This window comes from Oncorhynchus mykiss, chromosome 2 (genome assembly GCF_013265735.2).
Source record: "Oncorhynchus mykiss isolate Arlee chromosome 2, USDA_OmykA_1.1, whole genome shotgun sequence".
NCBI classification, from domain to species: Eukaryota; Metazoa; Chordata; class Actinopteri; order Salmoniformes; family Salmonidae; genus Oncorhynchus; species Oncorhynchus mykiss.
In genome coordinates this window covers 61,910,354-61,933,943 of record NC_048566.1, presented here as the reverse complement: position 1 = coordinate 61,933,943, position 23,590 = coordinate 61,910,354, and the positions used below count along the sequence as shown (strand labels likewise).

The 23,590-nt window shown below is 42.6% G+C and overlaps 1 protein-coding gene across 1 annotated transcript; it reads right to left on the bottom strand.

Moving 5' to 3' along the window:
- Window positions 1-17,824: 17,824 nt before the first annotated feature.
- LOC110491137 lies at window positions 17,825-23,001 on the bottom strand. Its single transcript, XM_036952522.1, has 3 exons — window positions 18,863-23,001; window positions 18,643-18,718; window positions 17,825-18,522 (listed from the first exon to the last, which is right to left on the bottom strand). The coding sequence occupies exons 1-3, from the start codon at window positions 22,397-22,399 to the stop codon at window positions 18,416-18,418; spliced, it is 3,720 nt and encodes a 1,239-aa protein (XP_036808417.1). The 5' UTR covers window positions 22,400-23,001; the 3' UTR covers window positions 17,825-18,415.
- Window positions 23,002-23,590: the final 589 nt, after the last annotated feature.

The window sequence follows — 23,590 nt, the reverse complement described above, 5'->3', positions numbered from 1 at the left end:
CCAAATCTATCAGCATGTCCTAGCTTCTGGGTGTGAGTAACAGGCAGTTTACTTTGGGCACGCTTTTCATCCAGACGTGAAAATACTGCCCCCTACCTAAGAGAAACAGGATGTGCCTGAGCTCAATTTCGAGTCACATAGTAAAGGGTCTTAATATTTATGTAAATAAGGTATTTTGGTTTTTTATTTCAATGCATTTCTAAAAATCTGTTTCCGTTTCGTCATTATATGGTGTTGTGTGTAGATTGATGTGGAAAATGTTTTATTTAATACATTTTAGAATAAGGCTGTAACATAACAAAATGTGGAAAAGTCAAGGGGCCTGAATACTTTCTGAATTTGCTGTAGATAAAGCAACAATATACACTATGTGCTATAGCATAATAGCAGTAATGTTTAAAGTGAGTAATATTGTTTGCCTTTCCTGCAGACCTCAGGCAGTCAATTCCAGTCAAGTACCAAATGTTGAGGGTTCTTATTGATGAGAACATATTTTAAAATCTGCAGCTAATTTTTCATACCCTGCCATAACTACTTGTTACTATCACTCTTTGGAGACTCTGACAGAGTACATAAGAGATATATTAGTCACACTCACATTCTGTAAACACCATTAATCTTCTGAGCATAACACCATTCCTGCTTATCAGGTATGACTTTTTTCCAACCCCTAAAGGTTGGCTGTGTAAACCTCGACCAGGCTGAGGCTGTCTCATTCTGTTCATATTCTCCTCTCTTGGATGAAGATTACTTCTGCTGGAAAAGTAGGTGTACCTCTGTGCCCTCTGAACTCAACGGGTGTGTGTTCAAAATATAGGCTCTGTAATGTATGTGTGTTGATGGGGTGAGTTTATATAGAAATAGAAGTGCCACTGATAAAAAGAAAATGGGCTCTAATCTATTCTTTATAATGCCCTGTTTTCGTTGATACAGTATGTTGGCACTGAAACGGAACATGTATTTGGCAGAGTCAAGATCTGTACCCTGTAATAATGATGTAGTCAAGTCCGATATTAAATGTTAGAATGTAGAATGTACAGACATGTTAGAGGGAAAACCTGTTTACCGTCTAAAATAATGTAACCTAACTGGAAGTGATTTAATTTAAAAATTCAGTATTTACCAATGTTGGAAATAAACGTTTTCCTGTCCAGGGATTCATCCTAAAAATCCAGCATGAAATCAAATCACATTTTATTTGTTGTGCACTCATATTTTGCTTATGTTATCACAGGTGCAGCGAAATGCTTATGTCTCCAGCTCCAACAGTGCATTACACCTAACAATAGGATTGGGCGGCATCCCGATTTTCATATTGTCATATGGTCCTTCTCTCAACCTGGGATTTACGGTATTACCGGTTTAGTACAAAAGTGGGCTCCAAAAAACCCATTGGGTTCACCTCTGCCTGACCAAGGCCTTTCTCCCCCGATTGCTCAGTTTGGCTGAGCGGCCAGCTCTAGGAAGAGACTTGGTGGTTACAAACTTATCCCATTTAAGAATGATAGAGGTCACTGTGTTCTTGGGGACCTTCAATGCTGCAGAAATGTTTTGGTACCCTTCCTCAGAGCTGTGCCTTCACACAATCCTGTATCGGAGCTCTACAAAAAATTATTTTAACCTCGTGGCTTGGTTTTTGCTCTGACATGCACGGTCAACTGCGGAACCTTATATAGACAGGTGTGTGCCTTTCCAAATCATGTCCAATCAATTGAATTTACCACAGGTGGAACTCGGTAGTGAATTTTTCAACCGATGACAGACTATTTTTCGCACTACACACTGCAGCACTCGACGGTCCCGTTCTGTGAGATTATATGGCCTAGCCCTTCACGGTTGAGCCGCTGTTGCTCATAGACGTTTCCACTTCACAATAGCAGCCTTTACAGGGCAGACATTTTACGAACTGATGTTGGAAAGGTGGCATCCTATGACGGTTCCACGTTGAAAGTCACCAAACTCTTCAGTACGGGCCATTCTACTGCTAATGTTTGTCTATGGAGATTGCATGGCGGTGTGCTCGCTTTATACACCTGTCAGCAACGGGTGTGGCTGAAATAGCCGAATCCACTCATTTGAATACTTTTGGCAGTGTTTTGTATATATGTGTTTTTGGGGATGTGCTGATTCCTGTATATGTGTGTTTTTTGGGGAGAGAACTGATTCCTACTCTATCACCTCTGCCAATTCAGTTCAGACATATGGGAGAGAGTGTGCAGAGAGTTCCATTGACTCAAGCATTCTTTTGTAAGAAAGGTTTAAAATAGTCCTTACATATCTTCTCTAATAACGCTTTAATCATTAAAAAACAAGAAAGATATTTATTGTTGATGATAATAGAAGCAGAAAAAATAACTTTGGGTTCCTCTGAGACAATTTTACTTTTTGAAGATGTAAAAAAGATGAATAACCGTATTTGTGGTTTATTAAAATACGCACCAAAATGCTGCCAATGGAAAACTGTTTAAAGATAGAAAGGTGTTTTTGTTTAACTCCCCCAGCATTTGGTTTGGCATCTGTGAAGAAGACATCAAATAAGGCTACTTGGAATGCTCAGTGCCTTCAGCAGTAAATTATGACAAAGTAAGAGATGTTTATCACAGTCAGAGATGTTTATCAAGCAAGAGGGGCTGACTACAGACGGTCATACATCAAGTCCCAGTATTTCTAGTCGGAGACACATTGTGCGTCCCAAATGGCACCCTATTCCATACAGTGCATTCCAAAAGTATACAGACCCCTTTACTTTTTTCACATTTTCTTACGTTAAAGCCTTATTCTATAATAGATTAAATAGTTTTTTCCCTCATCAATCGACACAAAATACCCCATAATGACAAAGCAAAAACAGGTTTTAAGAAAGAAAAAAAAAGAAAAAAACGTTAATATCACATTTACATAAGTATTCAATCCCTTTATTCAGTACTTTGTTGAAACACCTTTGGCTGCGATTACAGCCTAGAGTCTTCTTACGTATGACACTACAATCTTAGAAGACCTGTATTTGGTGGAGTTTCTCTCATTCTTCTTTGCAGATCCTCTCAAGCTCTGTCAGGTTGGACAGGGAGCGTCACTGCTCAGCTATTTTCAGGTCTCTGCAGAGATTTTCAATCGGGTTCAAGTCCGGGCTCTGGCTGGGCCACTCAAGGACATTCAGTGACTTGTCCCGAAGCCACTCCTGTGTTGTCTTGGCTGTGTGTTTAGGGTCATTGTCCTGTTGGAAGGTGAACATTTGCCCCATCCTGAAGTCATGAGCTCTCTGGAGCAGGTTTTCATCAAGGATTACTCTGTACTCTCTGTACTTCTGTACTCTTTCCCTCAATCCTGACTAGACTCCAAGTTTCTGCCACTGAAAAACATCCCCACAGATTGATGGTGCCACCACAATGCTTCACCGTAGGTTATGGTATTGGTCAGGTGATAAGCAGTGTCAGACTTCCACCATACATGACGCTTGGCATTCAGAGTTCAATCTTGGTTTCATCAGACCAGAGAATCTTGTTACTCAAGGTCTGAGAGTCCTTTGGGTGCCTTTAGGTGCCTTTTCAATTGCATTTATTACAGGTGGACTCCATTCAAGTTGTAGAAACATCCCATGGAAACAGGATGCACCTGAGCTCAATTCTGAGTCTCATAGCAATGTGTCTGAATACTTATGTAAATAAGGTATTTCTGTTTTTTATTTGTAATAAATGTGCAAAAAAAATGTTATACCTGTTTTCACTTTGTCATTATGGGATATTGTGTGTAGATTGATGAGGATTATTATTTTTTAGATCCATTTTAGAATAAGGCTGTAACATAGCAAAATGTGGAAAAAAGTCAAAGGGTCTGAATACTTTCTGAATTAACTGACATGCCTCTGATTTGCTTGAATAGCTTACACCAAATAGCTTGTAAACTTCATGTTTACATCTCATTCACACACTTACAGCATATCAACAATGGGCAATTCTGCAAAATATAATAAGAAGCCTAGTTAAATAAAGGTTAAATAAAAAGTTAAATAAAAAATGATACAAGCACATAGTAGCTTAACCAAGTAACAGGAAAGAAAACTGAAATACAACAGTATTAGTAGCATAGTTGCATATATGTATCATAAGTAAGATGGCGCCGGAGAAGATGGCAGACGTTTTACGTGCCCTGTAGAGGCTGGCACTAAGACAGCATTGAATGAGCTGTAATCCGCCAGTACACCACATCAATCATTGTCTTCATCATTAAGTGCATCGATGACGTTGTCCCCACAGTGACTGTACGTACATACCCCAACCAGAAGCCATGGATTACAGGCAGCATCTGAACTGAGCTAAAGGCTAGAGCTGCCACTTTCAAGGAGCGGGACTCTAACCCGGAAACTTATAAGAAATCCCGCAATGCCTTCCAATGAACCATCAAACAGGAAAAGCGTCAATACAGGACTAAGATTGAATTGTACTACACCGGCTCTGACGCTCGACCTGATGTGGCAGGGCTTACAAACAATTACAGACTAAAAGGGGAAGCACAGCCGAGAGCTGCCCAGTAACACGAGCCTACCAGATGAGCTAAACTACTTCTATACTTGCTTCGAAGCAGAGTAACACAGAAACATGCATGAGAGCACCAGCTGTTCCGGAAGACTGTGTGATCACGTTCTCCGCAGCCGATGTGAGTAAGACCTTAAAACAGGTCAACATTCACAAGGCCGCAGGACCAGAGAGATTACCAGAATGTGTACTGCGAGCATGCGCTGACCAACTGGCCAGTGTCTTCACTGACATTTTCAACCTCTCCCTGTCCGAGTCTGTAATACCAATGTTTCAAGCAGACCACCATAGTCCCTGTACCCAACAACACTAAGGTAACCTGCCTAAATGACTACCGACCCGTAGCACTCACATCTGTATCCATGAAGTGCCTTGAAAGGCTGGTCATGGCTCACATCAACACCATCATCCCAGAAACCCTAGACCCACTCCAATTTGCATACCTCCGCAACAGATCCACAGATGATACAATCTCCATTGTAGTCAACACTGCCATTTCCCACCTGGATAAAAGGAACACCTATGTGAGAATGCTATTCATTGACTATAGTGCCCTCAAAGCTCATCAATAAACTAAGGACCCTGGGACTAAACACCTCCCTCTGCAACTGGATCCTGGACTTCCTGACGGGCTGCCCCAGGTGGTAAGGGTAAGTAACAACACATGTGTGCTCAGTCCCCTCCTGTACTCCCTGTTCACTCATGACTGCACGGCCAGGCACGACTCCAACACCATCATTAAGTTTGCCGACGACACAACAGTAGGCCTGATCAACGACAACGATGAGACAGCCTATAGGGAGGAGGTCAGAGACCCGGCTGTGTGGTGCCAGGACAACAACCTCTCCCTCAATGTGATCAAGACAAATGAGATAATTGTGGACTACAGGAAAAAGAGGACCAAGCACGCCCCCATTCTCATCGACAGGGCTGCAGTGGAGCAGGTTGAGAGCTTCAAATTCCTTGGTGTCCACATCACCAACAAACTAACATGGTCCAAGCACACCAAGACAGTCATGAAGAGGGCATGACAATGCCCTTTTCCCCTCAGGAGACTGAAAAGATTTGGCATGGGTCCTCAGATCCTCAAAAGGTTCTACAGCTGCACCATGGAGAGCATCACTGTCTGGTATGGCAACTGCTCGGGCACCGACCGCAAGTAACTACAGAGGTAGTGCGTACGGCCCAGTACATCACTGGGGCCAAACTTCCTGCCATCCAGGACCTCAACACCAGGCGGTGTCAGAGGAAGGCCCTAAAAATGGTCTAAGACTCCAGCCACCCTAGTCATAGACCGTTTTCTCTGCTACCGCACGGCAAGCGGTACCGGAGCGCCAAGTCTAGGTTCCAAGAGGCTTCTAAACAACTTCTATCCCCAAGCCATAAGACTCCTAAACATCTAGTAAAATGGCTTCCCAGACTATTTTCAGTGCCCATCCCCCCCCACACATACACACACACCATATTTACACCACTGCTACTTTCTGTTGTCATCTATGCATAGTCACTTTAATAACTCTACCTACATGTACATACTATCTCAAATTGACTCTGATCGGTACCCCCCTGTATATATTGTTATTTTTTACTGCTGCTCTTTAATTACTTGTTACTTTTATCTCTTATTCTTATCTGTATTTTTTTAAACTGCATTGTTGGTTAGGGACTCATAAGTAACCATTTTACTGCGCTGTTGTATTCGGCACATGTGTCTAATACAATGTGATTTGATTGATTTGATTTGATTTGTACAGCTCTGATTCAAAGTCTTTAAGGTGATCGGGACATTCGTGTGTCCTAACAGGGTGAGGAGACAAAGTAGCCATTGACGGTTGTTGTTCTGGGGCCTGACCAGGTTACATAGTTAACTGGTCATACTGGAGCAGTATCCTTCCTGTATGACTGGCAGGGTATTCAGGGCTGTGTGGTGATCAGTTTCCAACTACAACAGTTGGTTCCAGGCCAATTGACTAACTGGATGATACTAGGATTCTCCAGTAGTGGAATGGTTAGTTGTCTGGTTGTGAAGGAGAGTCTGTGAAAGAGCTATCACTAAAGCCTTGTTCACCCTGCAAGCATTCCAGGTGAAGCTGGTTGAGAGAATGCCAAGAGTGTGCAAAACTGTCATCAAGGTAAAGGGTGGTTACATTAAAGAATCTCAAATCTCAAATCTATTTTCATTTGTTTAACACTTTTTGGGTTACTACATGATTCCATATGTGTTTTTTCATAGTGTTGATGTCTTCACTATTATTCTACAATGTAGAAAATAGTAAAAATAAAGAAAAACCCAGGAATGAATAAGTATGTCAAAACTTTTGACTGGTACTGTATAAGAAATCTAAAATAATAATAGTAATATATATATACATTTACAACTGTTGCAATGATACATGTCTGTAGCAATGATACCTTGTCTAGCGTATTTTGTTTTGTCAACATTTGGAAAGTTGACCAACAAATTTCCTGTTTCCATCAGGCCTGTCGTGATATTTTTTCATCCGCCATGTACTTTACTCGCAGTAAAAGGTTGGATGGAAACCGGATTAGTGTGACCATTTACGGTATCTATTTGTTGATTCTAAAGAGCAGAAATGTGTGTCTTACTACTCACAATCATTTCTATGCCTAATTGGTCTGTGGGTGGAGATTGTTATGTTGAATGTGGCAAAATGTCCTGCAGGTCACATTCTACATATTCCTTCATAGTCCTTTGGAAGTCGAGTAGGATTGCATATATTAGCTCTGGGTGGTTGGCTGTGATTACGGTCTGGAGCAGGTCCTGCAGGAGACATGGAGAGGGACAGAACCGAGGAGGGTGACCTCAGGTTAACTACAGGTTACTTAGAGGGTAGGTCATAGACTACGACTAAGAAGTGTTATGAGGGACGTAGCACAACTCCACACGCATTTTCATTTGAATTGTATCCCTGGGCTTTGATGGAAAGTAAAGGGTTTACAGAAGGAGGTGGAGCTGGTCAAGCATTGTGCACAAAGACCACTATCTCGCAATAGATCCCCAGCCACCATACACAATGACATATAGCATCTTTGTTTAAGTTAGTCCATTGTAAGAGGCCTCTTTTTTGCCATTGATGGCATATGTCCATAACTGCACCCGCTGATTTGGCCTCGTTTTTATTGGATTGCTCCTCGAGCGGCCATGACAGAAGCCAATCGTGAGTTGGCTTGGAGGTGTGGTCTGATGTGGGTGTTCTTGAGTGTGTCCTTGCCACCTCCAAGATCAACACCAGGGCAAAATGGAGTGTTAAAAAAATATGTTGTTATAGTTTACTTGTGTTCTCTGTACCAGACAACACAGTGCCTAACACCTCTTTGCTCTAAAATAAGACCTTGTCCAGGGTTAGGAGTTTTCCCTGGTCAGTTCATATGGTCAGGAAAACCTCCTTACCCTGCTCATACTTTACAGATATGTCGCTGGGTCAAGGTCAGATCCCATCCCTTCAGCATCACTGTGCTTCCTCTATGTATGAAGGGAGTGAATACTGAATATACATTGCTTTTACACTCTTTGGTTTACTGCTGCTGGCGAGTGTATGTAGTGACCCGCAGTCTAAACTCAGGGACACTCTCAAATTCCAAATGGGGTTTGAAGGCATTTGTCAGTCCACTTCATCCTCGTGCCGGAGAAATACACTCATGGATGTGCTTTTAAAGAAGAGACATGCTTTTAGCATTTAGAAAATGTTATCCCAAGAGAGGAGCCAAACCCCAGCCGGCTGCTTTCTTCAGAGTCACATTTAATTTCAATGGAGGGGAACAAACAGACGTGTTTGTGAGCAGACTTCGAAGGCCACGACTTGGTCACACTAATCAGGTTTCCAACCAACATTTATAAGCGAGTAAAGGACATGATGGATAAAAAATGTCACGACAGGCCTGATGGAAACAGCAAATTTGTCGTTCAACCTTAAAAATGTGAACAAAACAAAATACACTAGACAAGGTTGGATCTTTTTGTGTCGGTAAAATGAATTATGTGAGAAATGGTGGTGGAAACACCTTTATGTGCAAATATTTATATAATAACCATCATATCGAAGTAAACTTGGAGTCACGCAATGATATTGTGTGGTCCTCCCACTATGATTCGAGAAAGCATGCAGTTTATTAGGCTACAGATGAAATAAGTTATGATGAACTTGATGATGTTGATGCTCCTTTCCGATAAATATCAAGGGTCTAATTCTGATGGCATGATGATCGATGCTTGGCTGCCGTTTGACAAGTAAAATCATACAGTATAGGCTATACCCGCAAATTATGCTGTTGGGAAGAGCACACGTGCCTAGACCAGAGTGGGCACATTCGCTATATAACGCAAACAATTTTGTGACAAAACCATCAATAGAGTTGAAAATGCGATGGAAACCCAATTGTTTTTTATTATTTGGTACAGTACATGGGAATTTAACCGCAAAAGTAATTTTATGTGCACTACGTCTTAATCTGTAACAAGTCAATTTGATGGAAACTGGCGGGAATATATGCATAATTTTTTCATAGAGAAGTTTGAATTTTCGCATGAAAATCTGTAGCCAATTGGACTGAAACCTAGGAACTGACAGGAAAAGAGATTTAGTTTATGCATTTGTGGTGACTTAAGAATGGTATTTACAATATTGCATATGGATAGGAATAAAATACCTCTAGTTACAGTATGTTAGATACCAAGATTATCATTGACAGAACAGGATGGTATTTAAAATATTGTAGATAACAGTGTTACTCAACTGAACCTCTAGAGTTACAGTTTGAGATACAGAGATCAGTTGACAGGTCTTCTGAAAAGGACATATCAGGTCTTTCCTGACAGTATGATTTTGACCGTATTGTATCACTTTTTTGTTGTGGTTAGCCACTGTTTGCTGGACAGTCTCTGGACTCATGTCCGTTTACTCATGTCTGACTCCCAAATCCAATAGTCTGGAACAATATCCCTCCTTTATTTTTTACATGGTTAATTAGCAGGATGTCTGTTAAGCAGGGGAAACAATAATGTGGGACATAAGGAGGAAATGTCAGCATGGATTTGTGTATTAGCCTCTGGCAATGTGGGTAAGGAGAGTAAACAAGCATGTACAGTTCCTTACTAGTTTATAATCAATTCAGCTGTACTGAGAACAAACAGATTTTTTTTTTTACTAATTGCCTAATCTATAACACATTGGTTGATGTTTGACAGTTTTTCAAAAAGCAAAATGATTTGGACAAACCTTGACATTTTGGCTACAGAGGCAGTCATTCTTTTTTAGTTATACATTATAAAGGGGTGGGTGTGCATGAAGTTATGCTTAAATCCTCTAAGGACATAGAAGTCTAAAAACGATCAAGTAGTCTGAAACAAAGTACATCCATTTTTATTAGAACTGTTGTAAGAGTCCCCGGGGGATTCATAGTGAAGATTCTAGGATGAGGGCTCTCAAAAGGCATGTAGGAAATGAAGTAGGCAGCCAAAGCTCAAAACTTAAAAACATAAGAAACTTGTGGAAACACAAGAGATTCACACAGTGCAGAATGATTTTCCAGTGGTTGTAAATACAATCTATTTTTCAACAGGATATTTATGTATTTATATTTTAGCACAGTGGTCACATCACAATGTCAGGTGTCATCAGATAAAATAAAATGTTATTTGTCACATGCGCTGAATACAACAGGTGTAGTAGACCTTACAGTGAAATGCTTACTTACCCCAACTTGACCCCAACTTTATATAGTTGTATTGCTATTTAGGACGGGGCACACTTGGGTCTTCTTTATCCCTCATTTTAAGATAGAATTCAGTCAAGACTACCTCTGACTGAAATGAAAGATTGTCTGCTCAGAATAATTTTGAGGCAAAATCCTTTCTAAAACATTTCAAAGCCTTATCAGTTCCCGTTTCCAGTTTAATTTGGTTTGTTTTTGTGCTGTTCATTTCTCTCTCTCTCTCTCTCTCTCTCTCTCTCTCTCTCTCTCTGTCTCTCTCTCTCTCTCTCTCTGTCTCTCTGTCTCTCTGTCTCTCTCTCTCTCTGTCTCTCTGTCTCTCTCTCTCTCTCTCTCTCTCTCTCTCTCTCTGTCTCTCTCTCTCTCTCGCTGTTGACAATGAGTTCAGCAAGACCTGCTACTACAATTAATAAGTCTGTCTGGCACTGACAGGAAGTTTCCAAATTGTCATCAGTGGCACTGTTATCAAGTGATTGAGTCTCTCATAACTCACTGGGTTGTCTTATTGGGACATTTGTGCATATCTCATACTGTCTTATCTGTGGTTACGTTCCAAATGCACCCTATTCCCTGTATAGTGCTTTACCCTGGTCAAAGGTAGTGCACAATATAGGGAATAGGGTGCCATTTGGGATGCTCGATTCAACCTGTCAGTATTGCTCTATTGGAGGATTCATGTCAAATCTTCCCATTTGATCTCAATTTCAAATATAATCCCACCCTGATAGGAATATCAGATTGAAAGGGCTTCATTGTTGTTTATTCATACATCATCACAGGGACGGTTTTCAGAAAGTTGGGGAATCTATTGATAACAATTCAGACAAATCCTGTTCACTGCATCAGCAGAAGTGTGATAGTCATTTGCTGTGAGACATATTGTTTTATTTGACATAATTACAACATAATTGATTATATAAAGGAAAAGACAAAGGTTAAGAAAAAGGCTAATAGGATTTTAGGGTCATTTAGATTATGTGCTTTACTGTTCTAAACTACTGTAACACAGTTATTAACACTATTACCATTTAGAGCCCACTGCTGTGGGAGTCTGTCAGATAGTGTGCCCATTAAATGTTACATCAAATCAGAAGGCAAGTGATAAATTATTCTGAAGTACTCAGATATTTACCACGGTTCATTTTTTATGTCTGATTTCATTCTAATGAAATGATGTGTGATCCCCTACAGCAGCACTGGTTCTTTAATCTCTTTTATTTGAGATAGACAAGTCATTGACCTGCCTACCCCAGTGCCGTCCCTGGCCAGGATGACTTGAAGAAAAGAGTACAGAGATGATGGATTAACAGGCAGCCTTATGGCCTATGATTATTTAGTCTCAGCACAGAAGAATATACAAGAAAATGCTGTAGGGTGATTTATTTCCACACAGGGTAGACAACATTTCTCTTTTACCATCCTCCTTAGGTCCGGTCAACAATGATGCTATCACTTTTTGAATAATAAACTTCAAAGATTATAATAACATGACAGAAAGATTATCAGTGGGCTTTCCACATAAAATTCTGACTTAGGTAATGCACTTGCCTGATGCACAACTGTTGGATGTTCTTAAGTCTGACTTTAAGCCCCTTTCTTCCCATTTTCTACTTGCCTCAATAAACATACCATATCTCATATCACTGACTTTACCCGACAATGAATAATGTCACAGTATAATTTTAGTCAGCTTATATACAATAGGCAGCTTAATTCAATACATTCCTTCTGGTCATTAGAGTCATATTACATAATATTAATTTCCTTCCTTAAATCATGTTTATTCATGCTTTCCAGACATGAAGGAGATATCAGCTTTCTAGTGCTTACCCGCTGAAGCAGAAAGCAATTTAGAGCCACTGTGCTCTAGTGGAGTAATAGGTTCACATATTGATTTTTCTCAGTTGGGCTCTGGAGTGTGTGTTCAGACTATAGCTGAATCTCCTCTATCTCTCATTAGGTGCTGTAAGGCAGAGAAAAGAGACACAAGTTCTCAGGGAATACATGTACAGTATTTGTAACCCTGACACATACATATAGGGAGATGTACACTTGTCAGTCACATCTCTAAGTATACTGCATTCAACACATGCATTTGTCTGGCAAGGAGACTGCTCTCTTTGTGATGTAGCATTGGTTAAAACATGACAACAGACAATGAAAAAGGAATCTTCAACCTCTTTTCAACCTTTGGATAAAAGCGTCTGCTAAATGGCGTACTTTATATTGAGCAACTCAGGGTATGGAATGTCAAAAGGAACAGAGGTGGCTTTGTACACTGACCATCAGGGCTGGTTCCAGGCATAAGCGACATAAGCAGTTGCATAGGGCCCCCGACTGCTAGAGGGCCCGCCGACCAAAAATAAGAAATAAACGTACCCCCCAAAAATTTTACTCAGTAAAATGTGGTTGTGCATATACATGAAGTATGTGGACACCCCTTCAAATTAGTGGATTTGGCGAATTCAGCCACACCCGTTGCTGACAGGTATATAAAATCAAGCACACAGCCATGCAATTTCCATAGGCCTTACTGAAGAGGTCAGTGACTTTCAACAGGACATCGTTATAGAATGCCACCTTTCCAACAAGTCAGTTTGTAAAATTTCAGCCCTGCTAGAGCTGCCCTAGTCAACTGTAAGTGCTGTTATTGTGAAGGGGGAATGTTCAGGAGCAACAACGGCTCAACCGCAAAGTGGTAGGCCATACAATCTCCTAGAACGGGACCGCCGAGTGCTGAAGAGTGTAACTGTCACGTTCTGACCTTAGTTCCTTTGTTTTGTCTTTTGTTTTAGTATGGTCAGGGCGTGCGTTTGGTGGGTTGTCTATGTTAGTTAGTCTATGATTGTCTATTTCTGTGTTTGGCCTGGTATGGTTCTCAATCAGAGGCAGCTGTCAATTGTTGTCCCTGATTGACAGTTGTCCCATGTTTGTTGTTTTGTCTAGTGTTGCATATTTCATTAAATAAAATGAACACTTACCACGCTGCACCTTGGTCCTCCTCTCCTTCCCCAGAGGACAAGCGTTACAGTAAATATTGTCTGTCCTCGGTTGCAACACTCACTACCGCATTCCAAACTGTGTCTGGGAGCAACGTCAGGACAATAACTGTTTGTCGGGAGCCTCATGAAATGGGTTTCCATGGCCGAGCAGCCGCACACAAGCCTTAAATCCACATGCACAATGTCAAGTGTCGGCTAGAGTGGTGTAAAGCTCGCCGCAGTGGAAACACTTTCTCTGGAGTGATGAATCAAGCCTCACCATCTGGAACGACAGACGATTCGGGGTCTGGCGAATGCCAGGAGAATGCTACCTGCTCCAATGCATACTGCCAACTGCAAAGTTTGTTAGAGGAGGAATAATCGTTCAGGCTGGGCCCCTTAGTTCCAGTGAAAGGAAATCTTAACACTACAGCATACAATGCCATTCTAGATGATTCTGTGCTTTTAACTTTGTGGCAACAGTGTGGGGAAGGCCCTGTCCTGTTTCAGCTTGACAATTTCCCCATGCACAAAGCGAGGTCCATACAGAAAGGGTTTGTCGAGATCGGTGTGGAAAAACTTGACTCACCTGAACAGAGACCTGACCTCAACCCCATCGAACACCTTTGTGATGAATTGGAACGCTGACAGCGAGCCAGGCCTAATCGCCCAACATCAGTGCCCGACCTCACTAATGCTCTTATGGCTGAACGTAAGCAAGTCCCCGAAGCAATCTTCCAACATCTAGTGTTATAGCAGCAAAGGGGGAACCAAGTCCATATTAATGCCCATGATTTTGGAATGAGATGTTGGACGAACAGTATGTGTGTCCACATACTTTTGGTAATGTAGTGTAGTTTAGCCGGCTATCTAAACTAGTAATAATTACGGCCAAATGCCGTGCCCAGGGGCCCTGACCTCCAGAGGGCACCCATTTATTTTGTTAGTCATTCACACTCAGATATCTTATTAACATGGCAAAAGTCATTACAAAATGTGTAGAATTGCAGGAAATTTGCTTTAAATCTGCAAACATTTATATCCACCCCATGGCAAAATGTGTAAAATTGAAGGAAAAAAACTGTAAAACTGCACATTTTTTATCTGTGCCCCACGGCATACTGAGTATAATTGCATGACATTTGTTATAAAAAGTTCTCGCTGTCCTATAGCAAAATATGTAGAAATGCAGAGTTACAAGATGTTTTGAATGATAATGTCCCATCCTCCCAGGCTGCTGGCCTGGAGTAGTATCAGATAGGGCCAAAGTAGTGGCATTTTGTTGAGGTTTTAATGGGATCAGGGTTAGTTGGTAAAGCAATTGTTTTTGTATTTAGTTTTATTTTTCATATTTTTTTATTCACAAAGTGTAATGAATTCATACTATAGAATAGTAGACTGATACACAGCCAATACAGCAGCATGCACCTATGACATTTAGTTGTGGACCACCATAATACAGAAGAAGAGACAATTGATACATGGATTGTGTGCCGTTCAGAGGGTGAATGGGCAAGACAAAAGATTTAAGATTGAATTGCCTTTGAACGAGGTATGGTAGTAGGTGCCAATAGTTTCCTGTGTGTATCAAGAATGGTCCACCACCCAAAGCACATCCAGCCAACTTGACACAACTGTGGGAAGAATTGGAATCAACATGGGCCAGTATCCCTATGGGACGCTTTTGACACCTTGTAGAGTCCATGCCTCGACAAGGGTGTTCTGGGGGCAAAAGGGGTGCAATGGAATATTAGGAAGGTGTTCTTAATGTTTTGTATACTCAGAGTACAGCCAAACCAATAAGGAACTGGCAGTACATCTGTGTCAGAGTCTCTCTACCACTCTCTCTGAATTTGATATATTCAACCATCTGTGTTAGTCATAGAACGATGGGACTAGTTTCTGTGGATGCGGACACATTTCCAGCGTTGTGCTTTGTTTCAAGCAAGCAGTGACCTGCCCTCTGATGAGCAAATTCAATTTTAGGTGGGACTTTCCAGCCTCCAATGGCTGTGGATATTTAAGTGATAATGCCGGAGAAGCTGGTGTTTGGAGGATATATTGGCACGGGTGTTTATAGGCCTGAGACGAAGTGCCAATACAGGTAAATGGAGTGAACGTTTAATAACTGAAAGACTTTAAACAGAACAGGAACAGCGTCTGGACAGGAACACACAACACCAAGTAATGCGTACACAGGGAACACCACGAGGAACAGATAGAGATATACAGGGGCAATCAACCACGTGAAGGATTCCATGTGATCCCAATGAGCGCTGCTGCGCGTAGTGATGGTGACAGGTGCATGTACAAACGGGTAGCCTGGCGCGGAGGGGGAGTGGGAGCAGGCGTGACAATATCCTCCAAACACTGGCTTCGAGGATACATCAATAACAATTAACTAATCAGGTACGATTTCACCCGGCATAAAAAAATGTGCTCTTGTTAGGACACTATTGTTCAGAGGAGCTAGCCAACAACACAGCTAACACAATAACTACAAACTGGAGCTGGAAAGACTGCAAACTAGCTGCCCTTCCTTTCGTTTTACCTTTTTTCAATTGACATTTCTTTGTATATTTCCATAAAAATCATGACAGCTGATTCATGATTTCGACTGGCTGAGAAACGCTGCCTGGCATCTCTCTTTCTCGTCCGACTCCCGACCCCCTTACACGTTCATTACTATAGGACAGTTGGAGATCGAATTTGAATATTTGAAACAATGTTGCAGATGTCGGAGAGCGACTCATGTTTATACAAATCTCCGCTGTTGAAAATTAAATGTTAGTCTAAAGAAATGTGATATAATGTCTAGATGCTTTTTATAGTGGAGATCAAGTTTATAACTTCCCTGCCTGGGCTGATGAGACAGTCAGATGGAACAGAGTATATAAGCATTTTAACGTCCTAGATTTAGCTGGTGGTAATTTGTGGAATAGACACCGGCTGGAATGCCTTTTAACCAATCAGCATTCCGGATTATACCCACCCATTGAATAAATGGGTGATTCATGTGTTATGACGTCTTAATGTAGGTAGCCCTCAAGTAAAGCATTATGTGTGTCAAACTACTAACAGGCAGGGTTGCCACACAACATACTGGCCCACAAATTATGATTAAGGTCATCTCGTTCACCAGATACTTAAATTAGCCGGGGGATGAGGTCCTGATTAAGGTGTAGCAGCTGTATAAACACCACACTACAAAAGGTGAGTTTGGTCACCAATGAGCTGAGTCATCATGCCCCGAAAACACCTTATTCTACATGAGCATGCCTGCAGGAGAGGGAGAGAGAGACGGAACACTGGCTAGCAGACCTAATCCCCTTATTAAAGCTGAGTCTGAACTTGCATCCCAAATGGCACTCTATAAAGTGCACTACTTTTGACTAGACCCCTATGGGCCCTGGTCAAAAGTAATGCATTGTATAGTGAATAGGGTGCCATTTGAAATGCAGTCTGGATCTCCTCAACACAATTATACGGATGAGTTTCCCCCGTTTCACTGTGCCTGAGGTTACAGTAAAGCCACTCACATGGAGTGGGCTTACGACTCCTCCTCTTCGCCTCAGCCTCTGAGAGAGGGGCTTCCCTGCTAGTATGAATGGGCCATATTTAGTTGCACCCTTTTTCCCCCTCAGATCAGCCTCAATTCGTCGGGGCATGGACACTACAAAGGGTCAAAAGCATTCCACTGGGGTGCTGGTCCATGTTGACTCCAATGCTTCCCACAGTTGTGTCAAGTTGGCTGGGTGTCCTTTGGTTGGTGGACCATTCTTGATTCACACGGGACACTGTTGCGTGTCAAAAACCCAGCATCTACACTGTGACATCACTAAAGGATCATAGCTTTCACCTGGATTCACCTGGTCAATCTATGTCATGGGAAGAGCACTCATGTTTTGTACACTCAGTGTATATTACACTGCTTTAATACTGCTAATTAATTTGGCAGACAGCAATGTTCACTAGAAACTCTGAATTCAATATACTGTATATGATTCATCAAGCCCTTCTCTGCCAAGGCAGAGTTAGAGGAAGATGTGAGTATGCATTTCACCTGTTCTTCTCAGCGCATGTGATAAATACATTGATTAGATTGTCTGACAGAAGATATTTGTCGCCATCTTGAGGCCTTTTCTACCTCTTTCAGGGCCGTGACAATTAAATAAATACGTGGATGTCATGCAACTTCAGACCTAACACCAATATAGCTTTTGTTGAGCAAGCAAATATTGCCATCAAGTTGACAAATATCAATTCACTTTTATTCATTTACATTATTTCTACTATAATATAAAGCTCCATAATGAATATCTTAATACTGCACTATGGATATCATTATATACCCTTATAGAAGTCATAAAATGACTAAGCCTCGTTCATACCCTTCGTGTGCAACACAAGAACGCTTCACAAAATGCTGATGCTGCGTTCTTGTGTAGCTGCTTGTAGTTATTTCTTGTGTACGTGTATGTAGGGTATAAACTACGCTTTAGTCCCATGTCATCAAATGAATACCTAAATTAAAATGAAAAATTATGAAAGATACAATATTAATCAAAATCTGCGATACAAATGCTTTATTAAAACAACAATTAAAAAGTATGTAAGTGATTGAAAAATAAAATACATAGTTCCTCAAAGCCCAAAAAGTTTAGCACCACTTTCCTAATCGTAAGAGTAGAAGCTGCTGTCGGCCTACCCTCCTTGTCATTTTTTAATTTAGGCTAAAAATCGACATCACATTTAGAGGCTGCAATGGACGTGGATCAATGATTACAATAGGGAGAGGGCATCAGATGTACAGCACATCTAGTCAATTGGTTGGGCTTCTTAGCTTATCTTCCTAATCACAGGAGAAGCTGTAGTCTGAATGACATTTAGAAGCTCACATTCCTAGTTACAGGAGTGGGAGCTAATAAGGGATCAAAAGTCCCAGATGGAATTTTGGTGTTGAGTAGCCTATAGTGGATCTTCCTTAAGGAGTATAAACGAATGGTAAGCTAGTCCACTGACAGCCTGGTTCAAATATAGCAGCATTAGGGGATTCAAAATGAAAACAGAAATGAGCAACAAAAATAAAAATGTTGTATTGAGGCCAGTTGTGGTGCCCTCCTCAGATGTAGCCTAGCAAAAGCAACTGACATGGGCTGCACGTCATCCAGGCTACCCATCAGAGGACCCAGAGGACTTGCAGGTGACCAAGCGTTTCCAGGCCTTCTGGACTCCCCAGAAGAAGTCCCGGATGCCTTTCCTCATCTTGGATAATTTAACTGGCAAGAAGATGAAAATATGTAAGAATTTCAGATGGACAATTGTCTGATAAAACAATAATTTATTACTTCTTTATACATAATTGTCCCATAAGAACATTTCTCCCCAGGAATACTCACTCATAGGTGGATAATCCACAGCAATGTACATCTCTGGCTGGTTTGTAGTGTCTGTAAGGACGATGCTCATGTTGGACTGTGATCAGAATTCAAGAATGCACAATTAAACTTCAATTTCACTTCCTTTACATATTCCTATAATTATACAACTATACTTACTGGTGCCGATATCAAAAAGCACAACCAATGACCATTCAAGAGTAATCTGAGCTTGTCTTACCTTTCTGTTGGTGGCATAATGCACCCCCTCAGATTCCAAATCCTCCACATCATCACTGCATGAGTCTTCAAGGTCTGAGGTCTCACGGTCATATGGGTTGGAAACTGAGGGTTTCAAGATGGCCAGTAGCTTGTGGGAAACAATGACAGAGACAATGGAAAGCATCTCCTGATCCTCAAATAAATCGGCAATTTTCAAGGAGCGTTTCAAACGCTTGACCTTCCCAAGGTCAGTGTAGATGGCATCTGCCAGCTTCGATGTCATCTTAGAATTGAAACTTTTTTGCTGGCTTTCCATTTCCTCAATCAGATATTTGGCCACCTCATCGTCGAACAATCGCATCAGCTCAGTCACCAGATCACTGATCTGGATGCGCTGACGCTTCTTGGTCCTTTTTGGCATACGGCATATCTTCTTGACAAGCTTCATCAGGACTTCTTCTAATATAAGCTCCCTAATGAAGCTGGTGGAACCGGATGTCACTTGTTCCACAGTGGACCACTCCGGCTGTTCAATCTCAGTCTTCATGCAGCTCTGCTCAGCTTTCTTATTCAAAGATTGACGGGTTGTCATTTCATTAAACAAGGCTGTCAATTCTTTCAAGTTGAGTGTAGATTCCAGATTTTTGGTGCTTTGAATTTTGGATGGTGCATCCATAATTCCATTCGTGACAAGACAGACAATGTCCTTGTGCAGCTTGGGTGCCTTGTGGCACAGTATCTTCTGTAGGGCTTCCTCTGTGCCATAGCGTTGCATCAACTTGCTATGCACAGACAGCACCAACTGAAAGATGTCTGTTGCCTTCAGGCAGACATTTGCTTCCCTCCACCTGTTAGTCACCCTCACCCAGAGAGCACTGGACAGCTTGTTGGTCACATCCTCAACTAGGGTCCAGCTGGCCAGTTTATCCTGGGTCCGAGGAACAATCAGAGACCGCAGCCGGACAATGATATCCATCACCGCCTCTACATGAACAATAATATACACCGGTTGGGATGCCTTCACCTCAGCCGAGCCACATCGGCTCTTAACGATGACCTTGTCCTGGTCTGTCCTTAGGCAGATGTCTGAGGAGAGCGGCCTGATAGAGACTTTGGGTACGATTGAACCCAGACGGTTGACTTCCCTGGTGACTGCACTCGCAATGGCTGTTGTCATCTCCCCGCTGCCACGGCTCAAAGCTCGCCTCAGAGCATCAGGAGAGCCCATTTGCTCCTCCAGCTCTCTGCAGAGGGCACTTACAATCCTTGCACTTGAGGGGCGGGAGTACGGCGTCTTGAGATCCTTAGTCATTTCCAATGCTGAGGTAACGTCTGGGTAATCGGACATGTCCCGAAGGACAGAAACCACCATGTCCATTGCCACATCAGAGAGAGTGGTGGTTGGGGATGACACAGGTGATGCAAAGTCTTCTGCGTCAAGCTCATACCCATGAAGCAGCTTGGTGATCAGGTCTACAACCACCTCTGGTGTGGAATGTAAACTGGGAGAGTCCTTGTCGGAGGTCTCAATCATACAGGATTCAATTTCACTCAAAGCCCCTCTGACCATGATGTTTGTCTCAGAGTCATCAGGTACATGGTTCTCTTTGAGGTTTTTGATACCTGCCTCACACAGCTCTCTCACATGGATGTTCTCGGAAGACATCACTGCTTCTTGAATAGTAGGTGGTTGATTGACTATGGTTGTAGCCATGATTGTCCTTACCATCAGAGGACAAAGCTTTTCAACCAGTTCATACTGCTTAAAGTTCTCAGAGCGGCTGTAGTTTATGGGTACCTCAGGGATGTCAAGGCCCTGAAATAGCATCTTCCGTACCAGTTTGCCCACTACACCCTCCAGTAGGCAATTAGTAGGGCTCGGGGTCTCATTCCCTCTGCCACTGGAAGGTAACTTTTGCTTCTTGTGAAGGCCATGAATGGCCTCACTTTGCGCAATACAGCCCTCAACAGGCAACTCCTCCACTGCAATCGTGTGCATAACCACATTGACGTCGTTGGTGTGGGATCCAATCAAAAGCTTCTTATAGGTTGGGTCTGTGACATATTGTAAAACACCCCCGCCTGTCTTTAAGTTCTGAGCTTTATCTCCAAATGTCCTATCCAGGAGACACAATACTGACTCAGAAAGTGGGTCAGTGAACTCCTGGAGCTCTAGGCTGCTCTCAACTTTGAAGGGGCTGAGGCTACAGCTGATCTGGGAGCTGTAATAAGAAGCCTGCAGCTCTCTCTTGGACTCCAATCGGTCATGCAGCTTTGGATATAAGGCATCTGCAATATAGTCTGTGAGCCGCTCATCCAAATTAACAGAGAAAATATTATTCAGGCTTTTGTTGGAAGCCTCCTCTTTGGTTTTCCTCAGGATGTCCCATACAGCTTCCCTTGGGGCAGAACCAGAAGTGCAAACATGTCCATTGGATGGTGCCTGGGTGCCAGTAAGGGATTCCTTGATCAAGAAACTCTGGAGTTCGGTGGCCACTTCCTTAGACATCTCCCTTCTGATCTTCAGAACAGCAGGTGTCAGTGTAGCTTTCTCCGAGGTCAAAGGTGTCAGAACTCTGGTCAAAGTTGAGGGGCATCTGATATGATCACCCAGACCCTCTAAGTCATCAGAGCAGGACATCTTGGCAACTTTAAATAAAACCAAACTAATAAGGTTCTGAGCCACAGCAGATGATTTTTCTGATGCTGCCTGGAGTGTCTCTGAACTAACCTGATTGGAGGCAGCCATCTTTGTTGTTGCCCTGGTAATGATGTTACTCACAGGCTTGATGGAGTAGCTCATAAACTGGGATCTCAGGCTTTCAAAGACTCCCTTCACTATTTCTGCCTTCAGGTCTTTGTCAGTGGCAAATACACACGACTGAACAGCATAGTGAGATACAGGGAGAGATATGCCCAAAGGTGAAGCCACATCTGTGATATGGATGGAGGACTCTGAGGGTGTCCCCTCAAGGCGCCTCTGCAGCAGCTTTATCATCTCCAGGACTCTGGCATTGTCCTGTGGTGAGGTGGAACACTCTCCTGAGAGGTTCTCACTGTCTAGTGTGTTCTGGATTCCAAGCAGTGCTGTGCTGAGTATCCTCCTGTCATGGGGAAGCACTCCCCTCAGTGCAGAAGAGGACCGGCTCTGTGGTGCTGGTGTGTTGCATGGTGTTGATGCACCAGAGACGTCACTTCCACTGTCATCATCTTTTTTGGTCCTCATTATAATAAGGATTTCGTCAATGATCTCATCACTGTAGACTTCTAAGTCCTCTGTGGTAACATGGGCCGTTGGGGTGGCGATACCCAGAGTACGACCCCCAAGAAGTTTGAAGGATGTCTCCGACCCACTGCCAAGAGGGCCAACAGACACACATTGCAGTATTTCGCTGGATGACGAAGAACAACTGGAGGAGAGATCAAGCAGCTCCTCCTCCAAAGTCGGAGAGGAGGAAAGAATTCCCTCCATTTTCAGGACAGAGATAACATCCGCAAGTGTTGAATCTACAAGGTCCTCACCTAGTGGGCTACTCCTTAAGTGGCTGACAAACATCCTTGTAGGAGAATGGGAGACTGTGGTGGGAGATGGAGAGCCCTCCTCACCATTCACACTTGACCGCGCCTCCACAATTGCTAAAGACTGGGAGATGACGGAACATACAAGTCCGCCAGCCCGCTCAATAATGGAGGGGAGGGAAACAACCAAAGGGGCTGGAGGTGTCACACTCCCTCCTTGGCCATTTCTATCTTGGCTGAGGCAGATCGACGAGACCTCAGTAGCAAATTGATTCTCCCGCACAGGGCTGCTGCTAGAGTCAGGTCCAGGAACATTTGAAATGGAGCTTACAGTCAGGGAGCAAGGAATGTCACTCCTACTGTCTGAAAGCTTGATGGAGCACGAGGAAGGGAGGCTGCTGGAGGAGAGGTTGGTGTTGGTCTCGTCGCTGGAGATTGAGGAGAAAGGGGCCAAGGTCAGTTTGACAGGGATGATATGCCCACGACCTACCACAGCAGATAAGGTTCCAGAGTAGTCAGTGGCAGTAGGTGGTTTAGCAGGTGGTGGTTTAGCAGGTGTTGGTTTAGCAGGCGTTGGTTTAGCAGATTGTGGTTTAGCAGGTGGTGGTTTAGCAGATTGTGGTTTAGCAAGTGGTGGTTTAGCAGGTGGTAGTTTAGCAGATGGTGGATTGGCAGAACATGACCTAGCAGCCAGGAGGTTCTTAGTAGAGATCTGACTGGAGAAAGAGTGTGCTCGTTCCTCACTGGACAGAGAACTGCTGCTACAATAAGTCTGGACAGCAGTGACTGGTTCATCAATGGAGATTGGGGAGGACCTACTGTCAGGACTCTGAGGGAGACAGATGACATTGACTTTGGAGAGTAGGGAGGTACAGCTGACAGAGCCCTGGGTTGAATCTTCGTTGGTGTCTTTGCTGATGGGGAGCATATTCTCTGCAGCACTTTCTGAAGCTCTCAGCCTTATAAGGTCAACCAAGGCAGGGATCAGGATGCTATTTACCTCCTCCAATACTGAGCTCGTTATGTGCCCAATCATGAGCAGCAAGTCCCTAACAGTAATCTGTATATATGAACATCAACAGAATTGATTAAGATTCACAGTATGTTGGAAATCAAAACACATGTTAATACATTTCAAATTATTTTAAAAAGTAAATATAACAAGTATACCTTTCTTTTTTAGCAATTACTCTATGTCAAATGTGTGGTCTCCATTGTTGCAACTTAA